We start from the raw sequence: 17,768 nt of genomic DNA, 5'->3' as shown, positions 1-17,768 counted from the left end.
TGTAAATTCTGCAGCATGGCCGAGTCATCACAGCGTTGTCTGACACACTCGGTCACACTGCAGGCTCTGACGTGCATGTAACTCACTGATCCCTGAATACACTTGATCTTGCACCCTCTGGTCCTTTTGATTTTATTACATGAAGTGTCAGAGCTGCTCAGTTTAGCCTCATCATTAAAGACAGTTTCACACACACTGTGCCCTGATACAATATGAAACTCAAACTCACCACGCAGATCATGCCCACACATGAATATGCTGGGTTGATCCTTTATTACATGATGACACATTTAACACTTACCTCTAGACTTATAGACATCCTGGTCCAGATAGCAATCATACATTCAGCTATTAGCGACCAGTTGAGCCTTCATCATCGGGCCGTGCCCACTGCAGAGGCTCACATGTTAACACGATTCAGATTTCCAACTCAATCACATTTTTATCACTGAGGCGGTAGTTAAAGGTGGTGTTGTGATGTTTACATTTTTTTTCCCATTGACATACACATGGGTCAGAATATCAGAAAACCTGCTGAATGTAATGCAGCTCGGCACATCACCAGCTCAGTGCTGAAACATAACTGAAATAAGACCTCTATGACAGCGCAACAGAGTGGATTTAATGCCTGAGCATGAGATTGTACAGGTGTTCCTAATAAAGCGGTCAGGGAGTGTATGCACACTGCACAACTTCCCCCACTGTAATCCAACATACATATAGTGAACGAGCTGCGTTTTTTTACTTCGCACGTCGTATTTAATATTTCATCACTGAATCAATTATTTTCCGAGGAGCCATGACTCAAGCAGCTGTAATTCGATGCGTGTTAAAGCTGGTTGGGATGAACGGAAAGCAACAGAGCAGCCTTCAACCAGGAGGTGGAGCTGCCGAGCGCACGCTCCCGTGTGGTCTGACACATTTGGAGCTCCAACTTCCAACACGTCAGGTTGGGGCTTTGTTTGAAGTAAAAATGATAATGTCACATCTGTGGTTGTTTTATCAGCTCCTTTTATGCACCGCTGCGAAACATTTTGTCTATTCCCAACAACTCCGCGGGAGCCGGAGCTGTAATGATCAAATACGCTGCGTGCGAAAGGTGACAGAGACTGGATGAATTGATCAGGAGGAATGGCCAAAAAAAAAAAAAAAAAGAGAGAGAGAAAAAACTGTCAATAAGTTGCAGGAGCTCATAAACTGTGCTAATGTGCGTAACTTATTCATGTTACTGGAATGTAAGATAATGAAAGAAAGATGGCGGGGAGAGAGCACAGCAATATAGAAACACACATATGTCAACATATACTGAGAAAAACCTAACAGTGACTCAACACAGTCTCTGAGAGCCACAGATGTCAGCATGAAGACAGCCGTTATAGTGCTGAAGTGATTTACAGCAGACTCTGATCAGGATTGTGATGCCAGGGACAAGATGACACTGCAGGCAGCGAGGGGAGAGGCTTTCAGTGCCGGGTGGGGGGAACAGCTGCAGGCTGACACAACGGGTATGTTATATAACGTAATTTATACAGAAGATTTTCACATCTTACTCACTGAATTCAGGATTTATTTACTATGTGACGACGTCTTAGTTTGCCGGGATTGGCTGTGCCTTTTTTTTTTTCTGTTTGGTATGAATAATAGAGTATCACCTTTCTTTGCATTTTGTGAGTTTATTTTGGTTATTGGTTGGCCTTAAAGCTTAGAGAGCTTGTTCAGATGAAACTCCCATCTTAAGGCACAGAGCGGTGTTACGAGACATGACAGGCCTGGGCTAGCTGGTTAGCATGCTAACTTCAGTGGACATCTCGCGTAGACATCTTTGACATAACTTCAGTGCTTTGTTCTTCCTCTCATTCTGCTGATTATGCTCATTTTTTTTTGGAATGTTTTAAACAAAGATTCGGCCCCTATGTTAAAAATTGCTCCTTTAATGTCAGTGCACTAAATAATTTTGAGTTGAAGGTAGTGTCATAGCTCTGTTAAATGGAGACAAATAATGAAAAACAACCTGGAAAGTAAATGTACTTGATCTACATATATGAAAACATACTTTTGCGTTGCGTGGGGGAAATAAACGCTGTCCACCTTTCAGCAGATATGAAAGGAGGCAAACGCTCCATTGTTAAGGAGACAATGAGCCTGTCGAGGGGCCGCAGAGCCTCTTTCCCTGCTCTTATGCGGAGATACAACATGGTGTCACATATATTCAACCCTGTTGCAGACAGATGGGAGCGAGCCACATTCCAGTGAGGCTCACTGAAACGCAGACAGCATTGTTACACTCAGAGTCGGGAGCTAGAAGTTGTGCTTCAGGTGTGTCTTTAAAGTCACAGTTTGCACCGAGCTCAAGATTGCAATCAAAGCGAGAGCATCTGTATCAAACAGAGTGCAAGAGGTGGAGGAGGAGGAGGGAGAGGGAGAGGTGTCTTGTGGCTGCGTTGCATCACACATTATTGAGGTTATTGTAGGTGAATATACCTCAGATTAATCTCTTCTTGCTCTAAGATTGATAGACAGAGGTCATAGAGTTCAGGCTACATTCTAATATTTTGACATAATGTAAAAGTGCTGCAGCTGCTGTCGGGTCGTACAGCTGCAGAAGCCTGCAGCGCTTAAACATTCAGCTCCACAGCGATGCCCTCTACCTAATACTGTTATATCCAGCAATCATTACCTGCAGTAATTCTGTCACTCAGTCAGCACGGTGAGGGGATGTGTTTCCTGAGTCAAACAGTCGCCATCAGGCTACAAGAACAAAGCTTTACACTTTCAAAACGCATGCAGTGCACACACGCCAATTCTGAATGAAGCTGACACACCAGTATTAACTATCTTCTTGTGTGGATAGCAGATCCGCTGTCAGGCAACAGTCGTTCGGCTTTGGAAAAGATTGCGTTACGTGACGTATGACTGGTTTAAGATTATTTGTTTGAAAGAAAATGACTTCCGGTTCCTCGGATCCCATGTTGTGCAAAGTTATTAAAAAGATACAAAGGCCTAGTGTGTCTTTGAATTATGCATACAGTATGACTGAAAGATGCGTACACAAGTAAAGTTATTCTTTATTTAGCAGTGATATATAAAGAAGAGGCAATTCAGTGGATTAGTGATAAATCAAATCGCTGTGACATTTTGGTAATAATAACTGGCCACGTAACTCCGTCTGTGCCTCAGTGCTGCAGAGATTCTGTCACTTGAAGGAGCAGCAAAGAGTCTGACTTGTGTCTCATATATGTGGACATCTTTACTGCCCTGATGTGATCCTCCATGAACCTCGCCTGAAGACTGCCACGGGGGGAAACCTTTGGAGCAGGCGATAACAGACAGCATGACTGCAGCAGGAAGGCAGGTAGCCGCTGGGCTGTGCAGTGTAACTATTGCTACAATGTATTTCCTCCTGAGAAATTATATTGTGACAGAAAATGTCGGAGCAAAATGTCAAATTGATATTGATTAAAAGTTTGTGAGCTAAGATCTTGAACCCAGTGGCGTTCTGTTGGCGTGGTGTGACCTGCCATACAACTAAGCAGTTTTAGCAACTGGCCACCTTAAGTTTACATAAATATAAGTAAACAAACATAAACTAATTTAATTCGATTCTATTACAGAGAAAAGTTATATACAGTGTGTGTATATACACACGTACACACATCATGTTAAAAACTAGGTGTAATTTGTTTGGATATTGTACATTTAGAAAAATACAATTCACCTGTGCTGAAAGTGAACGTGACAAGACTAGTTAAGCTAAGGTTAGCCGGCACAGAGTTGGATTCAGACAGAGTGGATGAGTGGAATGTTGAAATGGCTACAAAGTCAGAGAAGCAGTCGGGAGGCAGCGCCGGCCCTGGCAGGTCAGACGAATTGATGCTGAAGTGGAGTCAGAGTCAGCAGTTGAGCCGCAGGATCTGGCCCTGGAGCCGGGTTATCTCAGATACCATCAAGACTGTGAACCACACAGGCTCATCCATCTCACTGAAATGGTATTTGTACAGTATAATGTGTGTACACACACGCGCATCCTTTTTCTTCTTTTATTGCTGCTGATGTTTTTATACCTGAGGTAGGTTTTGCACTCATTATGTTCTTTGCAGCTGTTGTTATAACCTCTGCACTACGTCACAGTGCAGTATTTATGGGTGGTGTCTGGAAGCATCTGTTCCAACTGAACTTGACAGGAAGGACTAGCGCATCACCTGCATGCAATTCTGGCCTTTGGTGCATGTAGTGCATGCAAGGCACGTTATATGGACCCACATTGAGGCAGCTGGGCTGGGTTAGCTTATGTGGATACATAATGAAACAAAACCACTTTGGAATGAATGTGTTGCTGTTGATGTGAAGGTTTTAGTGTGTCCCATTGTGCTGCTGTTTAGGGTATAGCTGAGGTCATGGTCAGATTAAATGGAAATGCAAATTGGTGCTTAGTTACCCTTACTGGAAGCATAAAAATAGATCTAGATGTTTATTCTGTGCTGCAAGGACATCAAATAGCAAGAAGAAAACAGACTAAAGTTATATTTTTGATAAAGCATGGGGGGGTAGTTGGCACAGACAGAATACGAGAGGACGAGATGAGATTTAATAATGGCCTATTTCATTCATTCCCGAGGGACACACACACAAATCAGATGTATTATAGACATGGATGAAGAATACAAAAAAAATGTTCCGTATAAAAAGACGTACAGGTGCAATCCATCATCATAATTTAGGTTAAAAAGTATTGCAGGTGACCTGCAGCCGAGCGTGTCACAGAATGGGCTCGGCTGATTATAACATTTATCTTTTCTTTTCTTTTTCGTCATTTGTCAGAGACTGACTAGGATGATACTTTGTACAATATCATGCAAAAGACGTGGAGATAAAAGCCTTAGAATTGCCGTCAGAGTAGGATGTTAAAAGGACTTTCAGAAGACTACGTCTAGCCTCAGTGAGTCTGACCACCGAAAAACAAATTGGAGAAGAAGTGCGGCAGGATATTGGGTCCAATAGGAAGAAAATGTATTTATGAAATAAAATGAATGTCAAAGACGTGACGTGTTGGATGCAATACTTTTATTTATGTCTTTTTATTTTGCCTCTTTTCATGCTCAGTTTCACATTGTTGTGATTCTGCTGGTGTTTACACAACATTAGAGAACAAGCCTGACAAGTGATTGACAGAGAGGGTGTTTAACTATGGCAGAGCGGAGGGGGGTGTGTTGAAGTGTCTTTGTTGATGGTGGTTATGGCCTGAGGGAAGAAGGAACGAAGGTGACGGGTGGTGCATCCGGGGGAGGAGAGACTTTGGGAAAGGGATGACCTGGGTGGGAGAAGTCAGCCATGATTTTTCTTGTGCTGTTTTCCATTCTGGAGGAGTACGAGTGTGTGAAAGCGGGGAGTGGGCAGACGATATCGAGCTCTGCACATCACGCAAATAGCTGGAGCCTCCACTTATAGAGCAATGTTGCAGAGCCAAACAACACTGTCATTGAGGATGTGATGATGGATTCCATGATTGCAGTGTTGAACATGAGCAGTACAGCCTGTAGCAGCCTGAAGTTTTCCAGCTGTCACAAGAAGCACGTACGCTGCTGGTCTTTCCTGAAGATAAATGGCGTGGTGCTGCCCCATTTCAGATTCTGCTGGATGACAGTTCCCAGTAGTTCATCTGGGTACGAGGACTCATTCGCTTACGATGAGGTCCTCCAGAGGGGTGTCTGCGCTCACACTCGTGACTGGTGTGAAAAAGGAGCATTCTTGCTTTCAAAGATGCTGAACAGCTGTCTTTAACCACATGGAGGGGAAACTAATTACAAGCAAACTAATACACTTTGATCACTGTAATTTGCAGAGCAATTTAAGTCTGCATGCTGTGATCAAACGCAGATGGCAGGTATTTAGTGTTTGAATAGTTGTTTCCCTGTAACCAAGCTTCAGAGTGAATGTATTTATAATTGCCGAACCTGGACACAGCAAGCAACGCTCTCAGGACTCAGTGTGACCTGAGTAAGTGTACACATTACATGCTCTTTGGGTTTTTTTAATGAATCGTGTTCATTCTACTTTTTCGGATTCTTTTGCTAATCAAGCTATAAAACGTATATTTTTGTGGCTCAGGGGTAGAGCCAGCGTCATGTTATCAGGAGGTCACTGGTTCGATTTCCCCTGGTCTGCATTTGACCTTGGGCAAGATACTGAACCCCAAACTGCTCCTGATGTTCTGTTCGGCACCTTGCCTGGCATGGCCATCAGTTGGTCAGTGTATAAATTACTGTAATTTGCGTTGGACAAAAGTGTCTGCTAAGTGCTCTTGTCTGGATCAAATAATTATTTCATTACCGTTTACATCCCTATAACTATTATTTTATTTGAATGTTTACATGTGTAACATTTAAGTTATGACTCATGGCAAATTGATTTGCGTTTCTTTAGCCCTTGTCCAGTCTACTGACCGCTCTAAGTGCTTTACAACACTTATGACATTTGCCTATCAGCACACACATGTAAGCACCGATGGCAGAGGCTGTCATCCACGTTGGCGACCTGCTCATCGGGAGCAATTTGGGCTTTAGTGTTTTGCAGAAGGATACTTCAACGTGCAAGGAATTGAACCAGTGACCTATAATTACTGGACGCTCCACCTGCCGAGCCACAGCTGCCCCCAAAACATTTAAAGGCAATTATAGGAACATACACAAGGACATGTTGTAGCTCGCTTATTGCCTAGCAGGATGCTACTAAATCAAGAAACACATGATGTGGCATAAAATATTTCTTCTCTTTAAGCCTATAGTCAAGTTTTCCCATCTTGGCTCGGTTCCGTACACAGAGCAGGACCTGTTGTAAGTCAATGTTTTTTTAATGTAAATCTTTCTGGTGTGTTTTTGACAGTTTAAAAAGAAATCTGTGCCTGAGTATGTGTTCTGTCTGTAGTCTTCATTTAAATTGTTTATGGAGCTGAGGGCTGCGCTGCATATCAATATTATATAGTTATCATAAAAGTGATTGTTTTCTTATCTCTTATCTCTTCCTGGTTTTAAAGGATCCATGACTTTTTTTTTCTTACTGAACATACCAGACTCTACTCGTGTAATACTTACCTTTAACAACTTTGTACTTCTGCCCACTTTACCATTTTTTTATTTATCAAAAATCCCATTGTGTTAATATCTTGTGAAGTGCAAATAGACATCCCTATAGAGTGCCACAATTAATTAAAATATTGTCTAAATCACAATGTGGCTTAATGCAATATCCAAATAGTGGTGTGTCACAACATACTATTATAAATGATTATATACACAATGAACCTACAGATCTTTAATTTCTCCAGAAGTAAGAGGATCAGGGTTGTTTGGTACAGAGCCCAGAAGAATTACATCATAATTTGAATATATTTTTCAGTAAAAAATTAAATGGCAAAATGGCCAGTTCCACCTAAATCATGACTCATTTAAATACTGCATCACAGGCACAAACATTGGTAGCTGTAGATTAATCCTTGTGCCATTACTACCTGAAAGTGGAAGAATGGCAAATTGCTCTTAAATCTGTTGCATCTTTGCTATTTGTCACTTCCATTCGTTAGAATTGTCCTAAGCTTTGGCTGAACTCCACTAGAAAGTAGGTATCTACATGGTTCATCGGTAGATAGATGTCATATAGAAACACATCATTTCATGTTATCATTTTTTCACTTGTATCTTGTGACAGTGCTGTGCTTACTCTCTGCTTAGGTGTGAGTACAGAAACCAGTTGGTTAGGGTTAGGAAGCAATCACATTTTGGCTAAAAATAATTGTCCACAAACTACAAACTATCCATAACATCATGTGATGGATGAAGCCGTTCGCCGAGGAAAGTCACCACTGTATGTTCTTTCAAAAGAAGTCACACAGCTCGCGAAAGATTTACATTAATCCGAGACGTGTTCTTGGATTCTCCTGAAATTGAAAATGGCACAAAAATGTATTCTGGAGACACAACATTTATTTACAAAACTATTGCAACCCGCACAGCGTTCATAAATCTTCTGCCTGAAACATAAATAAGACATGTTGACGTATTTGTGTGTGTTTCATCACGTTTGAGTGGTTGTTGGCTCGCATATGAAAACAATTCACCACGACTTCCAGGGAACATACAAGCAACAACACTTTGGCATGTGCACACACCTACAGCCTACAGCAATACATGATATACATCTCTGACATGTCGCGAACACAACCTGGCGCAACAGCAGCATTTGTTGACAGCGTCCGGATTTATCGCTTCAGGATGACGCCCGTGGAACACAGACACAAAGGCAGCTTGAACGTGGTATTTCAAAATTCTGTCATTGAGGGTCTGCTGCTCGTATTCGTAGAAAATAAATCTCCTTTTAGTGGAGAGTTCATCAGTGCTTTTTGTACACAATGAAATAAGCCGAAGTAGAAATGTAAACAGTATTTGCCAAAAAACAAACAAACCTAACACTCAAATGAAGACCAACTCTGCAAATATAAACATTCCCTGTCAAATGTGCACCAGTGCTAAGTGAGCTAAGTGATCTGTGTAGCATCGGTGGCATGCTAATGCAGATGTCTCTACTTTGTCTTGGTTATGAGATTTCCCATCCTATGAAAGAATTTCTCCAGCTTATTTTCATGGTGCCCTCGTGCAGCCCGGGTGAGATTGTGTTCAATAGATGCCTCACCTTTGGGAAGGACTGTGGTTTTCTCCTGAGAGCGCGTGGATCCAAAGCTACGTGCCGGGTGTATGGGCTGTTTCTTTTCACTGGAGTACAAAGACTCGTATCTGCTGTAAATGCGTTTGTCGCCGCCTCGATCTTTGCTCCTGCTTGCCGCTTCGATGCTGGGCCTCTGGCTTTGGTCAAGTGCGCTGGGTTTCACAGTGTTTCTCTGCAATGGAATTTGGTGCTCCTCAATTCCGAAACGAGGTTTTGAAGATTGAAAGTAGTGCTCATCTATCCGGTTCCTGAGGCGCTCTGAGGAAGACCTGACGGTGATGGCTGTTCTTTGGCAGAGATTTCCTCGCCTGTCTGATGTCCTCTCCTCATCCTCAGCTGTTAGGGTGTCCGTACTGGTGCTTGACTTCATACTTGATGCTTCCATGGCACTAACCGAATCCTCTTTTTTCTCCGGTATGTTCAGTAGGGATTTGATTTTCTTCGTACTCTTTTTTAGGAAATGCTGAGAGCCCCCGTGACTTGATTTAGCTGTCAGGTCTTTGTCATTTTCAACCAGGGCTGCAGTGGACACAGTCCTGGTTGGTGGCTCCTGCCAGATGGGACTACTCGGGCTCTTTGGGCCCGTGATGCTCTTGACGTCATAATGAGAGACAGACCTCTGATCTTCGTTCAGATTCGTCCCAAATCCTCCATTCTGTGCACTGATCCCCGCTGTGCTTCTGTTTACATGCATCCTTGCATACGCTCCATATAACTGACCTGGGGAGTCATGTGCGTACTCAGTGTTTGATCTCGGATCTGCCACACTGTGTCTTTTCTGCCAGCTATCTGTCAGGATGTCAGGGTTTGTCATCATGTGTCCACCTTTAGGTCTGCCCAGGCTAGTGTACATAGCTTGGTAAGAGTTTCTACCTGGACTGTAACCTGTGTTATTCTGACCATCATCCAAAATCTGGAGACTTTGCCTCTTTAACATGAACTCCTCGTTACCCATTCTGTTTTCAGCTGCTGCAGTCGGACTCCACTGCATGGATGAGTAGTGCAAAGGTGCGTTCGGTGCTCCCGAGGAGTTGAGGCCGTGTCTGTTTGGCTCCATTTGCTCTGGGATGGTGGACCTGAGAACAAGGGAAGACCTCATTCTTCCCTGCATGAAGGTACTAGCTTTGTCCAGCGGGTCAAACTGGTCTAAATAGTCACAAGAGTTTCCGAATGAGACGTCGGGGTTGTTGAGGTAGGACTCAATTCTCAGTGAGCGCATGAATGACTTGGAAGTATTCTCCAGTGTTGGCATGTTCGGCTGCATGGACTGAACCTGTATGTCGTTGCAATTGTATGTCTGATGTATGTTCTGACCTCTGTTCTGTCCCATCTGGAAGTAATTGTCCCTGGGGTAGTTGTTTGGGGCTATCCCTGTTTCCTTAGAGATATTCCAGTTGCTCGCTCTTGGCCTGATGTTCTGCGGCAGACATCCATCTTGTCTCTCTCCAGCGTAGCTGTGCCTTTTCAAGTAGTTCATCGCTTCTGTGGACTGAAACTGGGGGGACATCTGTTTATGAACGCTCCATCCATCCAGGGCCCCCAGCTTGTGAGTGTCCTCCTCAAAAAGCCTCTCCTCAGGGTCTCTCGTGCTCAGTCTCCTCTCACAAGTCTTCCTGTAGACCGTGTCCAGAGTGTGCCTCAACTGGTCACTGCGCTCAATTTTTGGTGCAGAGTTTGGTAAAATCTGTTGCCCGTTTGGCCCGTTGCGTTGGAACAAACCCTCCGGGGGGCACAGTTCAGCCGGCACACTCGACCTGGCAAAGAGTGTTCGAAACTCCTCGTCGTAGCACTTCACCAGATGTCCTTTGATGACCTGCACCATGCTCAGGTGGATCTTCTCATACGACCAAGTGAAGCTGCAAAAAAACACAGAATGAATGATTAATTTAATGTGGAGAAAACAGACTAATATGTGATACACTCTAATACAGGTATCTTTGTCGCTGCTCCACGCATTGTTGCCAGAAGATTGTTTTGTCCCCTCACTCTTAAAAGTATAAAGGTTTAAAATTTACTTGTTATCCAGCAATGGCACAGAACCACAGGCACAAAGCAAAAGCACTACAATGATTCAAAACTTTGTGTGTAGAGCTGTTTTGTGTCTACATTTCAACAGCTGTCACATTTTCCAGAAACCTGTCGGTCACATACATAAACACAGTTTAGCCACCAACTGCTTCGAAAGACATCAATATGAGACAATTACAGCAATTCTGAGGAGAGTGACAGTATATGCGGTGCTTTGCTTTGTGAATGCATTCGGTTTGCACCTCAGCGGTCACAGCACCTCTTGCGCCGCGGTCTTATTTACCTGTACGAGCCATAGATTGCCGTGTGGCAGTCGACTAAGAGGAACTTCTGCTCCATCGCTCCGTGAAATTTAGCTCCTGATCGGCAGAGGTAACTCTGGCCCCTCACGGTGCGCACCCTCATGTTCTGTGGTCAGATTCAAGGGAAATGTCACAAAAGACGTGTCACTGTTAAATCTCACAGCAGAAGGTGATCAGAAGGCATGGCAATCTTAAAACATCAGAGGACAGATGTACTGCACAGATCATCACACATCATCCCGAATGCGTTAACTGTGCTGAGTCTCAGAGTTGTTGCTTTGTTGTTGCTGCTGCTGCTGCTGCTGCTGCTGCTGACAGTAACAGGAATTTAAAGGGTGTGTTTTTATCTTTAGCATCTGCCAGATTGATAATTATGACTCCACCTAGAAAACAGGAGCAACAGGGTTATGAAATAAGTTCTCACAGAGTGTATTTTAGAAAGACTGTACCCAGCATTTGTATGTGTGATGGGAATCCCAACTCCCTTTAATGACCCAGATCATGTGACTCAGCTCAGCAATAACAGCGGGCTCATGTAGAACCACTGCTGGCTTTTATTAGTTAGCCAAATCCAACATTGTTCTATGGACATGTATCACTTAAATTATTACAGACATTTCATTATATTTGATGTAAAAACTTTGAGCAGTTGACTCCACAAAATTCAAACCAACGAGCATAAAATAATCGCAGCTAGTTTGCTGATGTCTCGGTAGCAAACTAGCCAGCTAATGTGTTGCTAACATTGTTATTGCTGATTTGTGCATGACAGCATTTTGATGTACTTCAATGTTGCATTTCCCCCATTTAATGGCATATTACGGCCAAAATAGCAGTGAAGCAGTGAAGTTGTCCAGCAGACTGGTGCAGTCGGGCAGGGTGGAAGTGCTGCTATGTAGCCTACAAAGCCCTGCTAGTAGCCAGGTGATGAAGCAGTGTTCTTTTTTTTTTTTATTTGATGACTTGACTGATAGCGTGAAATTGTGAGTGAATGCTAAGTGTCTGTGCTTCTCTGTCTACATAATGGCTTTGTAGTAATTCCCGATTTGCCACAGTAACACGAGATGGTCAGAGGGCCCTCTGACATGTCATTGAATATGAAGCTACATTTGGTTAGCTTTGTCTGGCTGTGCTGAAAGAGCACATCACCAGCTCTTAAGTTCACTAATGGACATGTTTTTATATTGTCTGTTTAGTCCACGCAAAAATGTAGCATATAAAAATGAAATGCTGTGGTTTGACCCCCCTAACCCCCCCCATCTCCTGGCTGAAGCTTCATATTTGGTGCACGGTCATGAGAGTCGGAGCAATCTTCTCAGCTCAAAGGAAGACGGTAAATGAGTGTATTTCATCACGGTCAGACATTACTTAATAAGTTGTGGCTGCAACAAGCACAAAATCCAAATCACATACTCACTCTGAGTTGCTGAATTTTTACATCTTGATTTTCGGCCATTGAGAGGAAACCTTGCAGATGGAAATCATCCAAAAGCACGTAGACGGGGACTCCTCGTATAGAGGCATCGACAACTTCTTTGAATATATCCACATCGGTGAACTTGTCCATCACGATGGCAACGACCTGCAGTGACGAGGTGAATAAATAAAAAGATCAGTTCAACGTGACGAAAGACCAGAGTGCTGTGGACGGCCCATTTAAGAGCCCGTTCACCGTTATAATTTATAATATAAACACAAGTCATGTTGTTCTGGCAGCTAGAAACGAACCTCAGTGTGATGCAAATAACAAAAAAAAGTTCCAGATGGGGAAAGCAGCCGATATGATCTTTCACAGAGATCAATACGGAGAAGAAAATGAGAAATCTGGGGCGAATATATTTCTGTCACTCCTGGAACACTTTTGCTATATTTGTGGCTTTTCTCTCTGTTTCATTTCACTCTAGGCTCAGTGATGGATAATGACAGTTCGTCAGAACCAAAAAAGATGATGTGATATCTTATGAAGCATAAATATTGTACCACGTTTCAGCGGCATTAAATGAGCTCCTAATGATCTAATTTTCCGACTATATTCACATGTTATTGAGACAAAAATTCCCCCTCCTCTGTGTTGTGGGGAAGGTTTAAGATGTCTGCGTCTCAGGCTGAAAAGTGTTAGTCAGTCTTAATCACGTATGCATCGCCCAACAAATGTGTTCAGCATTCCATCTGTTGTGTCCCGTGACATTTTACACTGCAATTCATTTTAATTGCACAGGTTGCAATCACAGGGTGGGGACGGGGGGTCTCATTCGCTCTATGTGAGCTTTAAAAAGAGTTTGTTTTTGTTTTTTTCCCCCAGTGTGCTTATGTTCGATTAAAAGCCTGTGCAGCTGTAACAAGGAAACAGAATACTAATTGCCAACCACAATTTTGAGCCACAAAACTAGTTCATGATTCATCATGACACAATTGGTGAGCTAAACGAGGCATTATGGGAATGATATGGCCTCATAATGGCACTGTGTGCGGTCCGCACGTTGCCAAACCAGATCTGACCTCAACAGCCCCCGGCAGCCACTCCCTCTGGAGCTACCTTGAGGGGGAAAACTTCTTGAGACACACTACAGGAGAGTATAAATTAACTTCCAATGGAGAAACGTCTCAGCCAATTTGGTGATGTGTAACAAAGCTTTATTTGACTGAGAGCTGCAGTTTTAATTACCTTTCTTGCCTCCTGAATATTCTTCCGCACCACTTCCTTGATGGTGGGGCTGTTTTGTCTTGCGGGATGAAAGAGCAGATCTATGTTTGTCTGCAGTCTATCATGCATCACCTCCGGCCACCCCAAGTCCAAATCTGGCGTCTCCACATCCGAGTGGAGGGGCCAGTACGTCCCTGAGGACGACTGGGTGTCAGCTGAACCGTTGACTTCCTCCAAATGGTTTTGAGGTGGGAGCTGCTCTGCATTTTTAGTGATGAAGAGAAGCTCTTCCTCTGAGAGGAAGCTCCCTAAACGTTCTGCCTTCAGGAACTCCTGGTAACTGTCTCTGCCGCCTTTCACCAGGCAATCGATGGCCAGACGATAGGGCTCCCTGTAGTGAGGTTGGATGTAATCCTCTGATTTAAACTCTCCCCTCAAGGACGACAACAGAGAAAACTCTGGGGACTCCATCACTGTGGACGGTTTCGGCTGTACCTGTTGGAGATAAAAAGGATCGACATTGTGTAAGAGGATCAGCAAACAAACACAAGTGGGTGGAAAATGCTGTAAGACTGGCTCTGGTGTTAAGTCTAATGAGGCACTTTTAGTACATGGAAAGGTCATATTGTTAATCTACAAAAGGGAACAAGTGATCAAGCTGTGACACAACACGTGGAAAGGTTATGTTGATTACCACTGCATGACAGAGCAAACAATATGTGAATGCCAAGACATGGCATTAAAAATACATTCGAATACAGCAGTACTTCTATGGCATGAAGTTTGAGATGAACAAGTTCCTGAGAAAAAAACAAAACCAGATCCACATGCTGATTATTGAACAGCCAACCAGCGGTTTCTGAGCAACGCTGAATCACAGACATTACAGCAGATAAGGAGACGTTGGATGAGAGCAGATAAAAACTCTTGTCATTTCAGACGTCTGTGAGTCTGATCAGGTCATACTGATAACATTTCTGTGTAACAGAAAAAAGAATACCAATACCTACAGATCCTGAGGAAAGGTGTGGAATTTCCTTAAAAAACGTGATCAGGACTGTGAATCAGTCATTTAAAAACGCTTGTTGGGTCCAAAATGATTGTTTTGTTTATGTCTGCGCAAGAATTTGAGTGGCTCCAGATGTTATCAGCGTTTGTCAGCTGATAGTTTGGCGTGGTTGTTATTGCATGGTATCTTTATCTCATCAGCACCAAGAGTCTGGGTTTAGCTAGTTATTGGCAAAATAAACATTAGCTAACTAGTGTTAGCAATGTTAGCATTAGCCAGTAAGGTGTTGCGTTTAACTCTGGAAACAACTAAAAAATGGCACAAAATAAGCAAACGTATTAACGGTGTTCCTGAATAACGTAATAGGTTTGCTCATTTTAGGCCATTTTTCAGTTGTTAGTTGTTTCTTAGTAGCCAAACAGTTTCCTCCTATTTGTAGAGTTTGTTTAAATTGTGATTGTGGTCTCCACTGCAGCAAAGAGGCCTCTATCTTCTGGTATTCTTATTCTCATATTTGTAATATGGAAATGAACCTGTTACGTCTGTGATACAAATGAGAATAACTTCAAACAAGCCACATCTTGAAAGCTGACTCATTAATATCTGATGCTGAACCTGTTCACAGACAGGGCTCTGCAGATGACTAGCAGTCGATGCCCAGAGGGTGAATGCTATTGCTGCACCTGTACTGTCCTTTAGAGTTAAGGTGAGAAAAAAATGAAACCGGTAAGGAGCTTACATTTGAGCTAATTATTGTCAGAAACCGCATGACTGTGGAATAAAGTCAGATTTTGACATAATTAATGCAAGATGTTTTTTTAGTACATCATAACAACATAACGCAACTTTTAAACTGTCCTGAATAAAACCTTTGCCACCAGCCTAAACTTTTTTGAATGCAGGCGACAGTGCTGAGATTTTGTTTTCTCTACTTCTATTAAAAACACCTTTATACAAGTGATTTTGCTTGATATTATAAACCTTCTGAAACCTCACTGGATGCGAGCAAGCATACACCGAAGTCAGACAGATGACATTTTATGGAATTTTAGACAGGAGCCTTTCACTTTTGAGATGAGATCTTTTCTGTTTTGTTTTTTTTTTGTCTGTCTTTTATCAAACATCTGAATGTCTGGTAAGAAGAAAAACAAACAGAAATTTTGAAAGTTTGCGTGAACGTTTCACTTTCAGGTGAGCTTCACTTACCGGTGAAAAGCGTAGCTTTCCCTGCCAGTAAATAAGCCCAAGGGCAGCCAGCCTTTACTCTCTCTTTTCAGATAAGCTCTTGTATGGACTACGCTGTGATGATTATCACCATACATTTACTTTCGGAACCAAGTTTTAAGTGTCAGTAATCCTTTGAGGTCAATGTTGACTCTGCACTGTCTTATTTAAATAGATATGTCAAACTGTAAAAGAAACATTGAGCTGCATATTGCTGATAACCTTCACTGCATATCATCACATAAGTGTACAAACAGCATACTTATTTACAAGTTTTATCGCGAGCCCCCCAGCTGTTCAGAGAGTTCCTTTTAAAAAGTTCCACTGAGGTGTTTGAAATTCTAGCAGAGCCTCCTCTCCTCCCTTCACAGAGGCTTCAAACGCACGGCTAGCTAGTCACAACACCATTAACCAGCGCTCAGCAACTTACATTTAGTGTAAATCCTCTCCACTGCTCCCAGTATATCCCTCTTTGGATTTATGTGTTCATGTCAGTTCATGTCAGCATTTGGTGGGAGCTTCTGTCCACCGGCTGGAAGAGACAAAAGGCAGAAGGTGGTGCCTCAACATGATCAGCAGTCTGCAGATGGAGGGTGTGGATTCTAGTTTTGACATGCAAAATGGTCCGGCTCGAAACTTGCTCACAGGCAGCCATAAACCTGTTTGAGACGCGTAGACACTCCCCTCCTCCTCCCCTCAGGAACAAAGTTCACACCGGTGAAAATCAAGATAATGAAGCACATGAAGAGGCGTTGATGAATGGAACCTTGTGTTTAAAGTGCTGTAAGACGAATTGAGACAAAATTGAGAAATTGAGACTGTCCAAACTGTGGTGGGGGACACAGCTGTCCTTGCATCTGTAGGGTGAAAAGAACTTTGACTTTAGATGTGAAAAATCTGGACAACAGTGGAGATTTAGGGAGTTTTCTTCCATTTCTTCCTCCTCATTGAGTTCATAGTGGCGATATTTGTCATCCCTCGCCCTGTGCTTTCAGCAAGCATCTTGAAAACAAACTGCCTCGTCGTGCAGGTTCTGTATTCTCGAGGAGGAAAGGCTGCAATCACCATCTCAACAGGACTTAACAACTATTCCCTTCAAGGCTAAAGGGCCAAACAATGCGTGGCTTTGTCCAATAGCTGATAAGACATCTTCATACATAGAAAAGTCTTTTGTTGTTGAGACATGTTTGATGTCTTTTTGTAGAAAATGCTCTTAATAACAGCTTTTAAGGAAAAAATGACAGATGGAAGTTTGTGTCACGATGTCTGATTCATTTTCTATCTACAGGAAATATTGTATCAAGGCTTTGTGAACAAAAAAAAGCCAACTTTTTTATAACAGTTTTTGCTTCTTTCACAGTTTTCTTTATAGTCTCTTGTGTTGAAAAAACACATATTCTTACAGAAAACATCTCCACTGCTGACACTCACATATGCATGTGTACAATTACATTCCTTTGTAACGACTGCCACCCCTCAGACACCCCTCTACAAGAACACAATCTGCATCTTATCAGTGCTTTACATTCAGGAATAATATTATGGATTTCAGCTGCAAAAGTTGTGTCTTGCTTGGTTTTTCTTTTGTGTTCAAATGGGAACATCCAATAACATGAAGTGAACAATTCCACCGGACGTGTTTGTTTTCTGCACTTAAACTGAAAATGTTAACTCCAGTGTGTATGCACACATTAAGCTATTGACTGTCTTTGCTCAAGGCAACATTGTGAGAGTTTGGGTTGAAAGCCAAATTTTTGCCCGTGCAATGATTTTAATTAAATACAGTACACGTGATAAATGATTCACAACAAGCAATCATTTATATACATGAGTTTTTATATCTCTT

At 42.6% G+C, this 17,768-nt stretch overlaps 1 protein-coding gene across 1 annotated transcript; it reads right to left on the bottom strand.

Moving 5' to 3' along the window:
* Positions 1-6,979: 6,979 nt before the first annotated feature.
* On the bottom strand, positions 6,980-16,513 carry fam83b (family with sequence similarity 83 member B). The gene is made up of 5 exons (XM_037122591.1): positions 16,353-16,513; positions 13,711-14,184; positions 12,463-12,627; positions 11,027-11,151; positions 6,980-10,571 (listed from the first exon to the last, which is right to left on the bottom strand). Exons 2-5 carry the CDS (start codon positions 14,158-14,160, stop codon positions 8,573-8,575), a joined length of 2,739 nt encoding a protein of 912 aa, XP_036978486.1. The 5' UTR covers positions 14,161-14,184; positions 16,353-16,513; the 3' UTR covers positions 6,980-8,572.
* Positions 16,514-17,768: the final 1,255 nt, after the last annotated feature.

Source organism: Acanthopagrus latus, chromosome 15, assembly GCF_904848185.1.
Source record: "Acanthopagrus latus isolate v.2019 chromosome 15, fAcaLat1.1, whole genome shotgun sequence".
NCBI classification, from domain to species: domain Eukaryota; kingdom Metazoa; phylum Chordata; class Actinopteri; order Spariformes; family Sparidae; genus Acanthopagrus; species Acanthopagrus latus.
The sequence above is the reverse complement of the archived record's forward strand: the minus strand, read 5'-3'. Positions and strand labels throughout refer to the sequence as shown.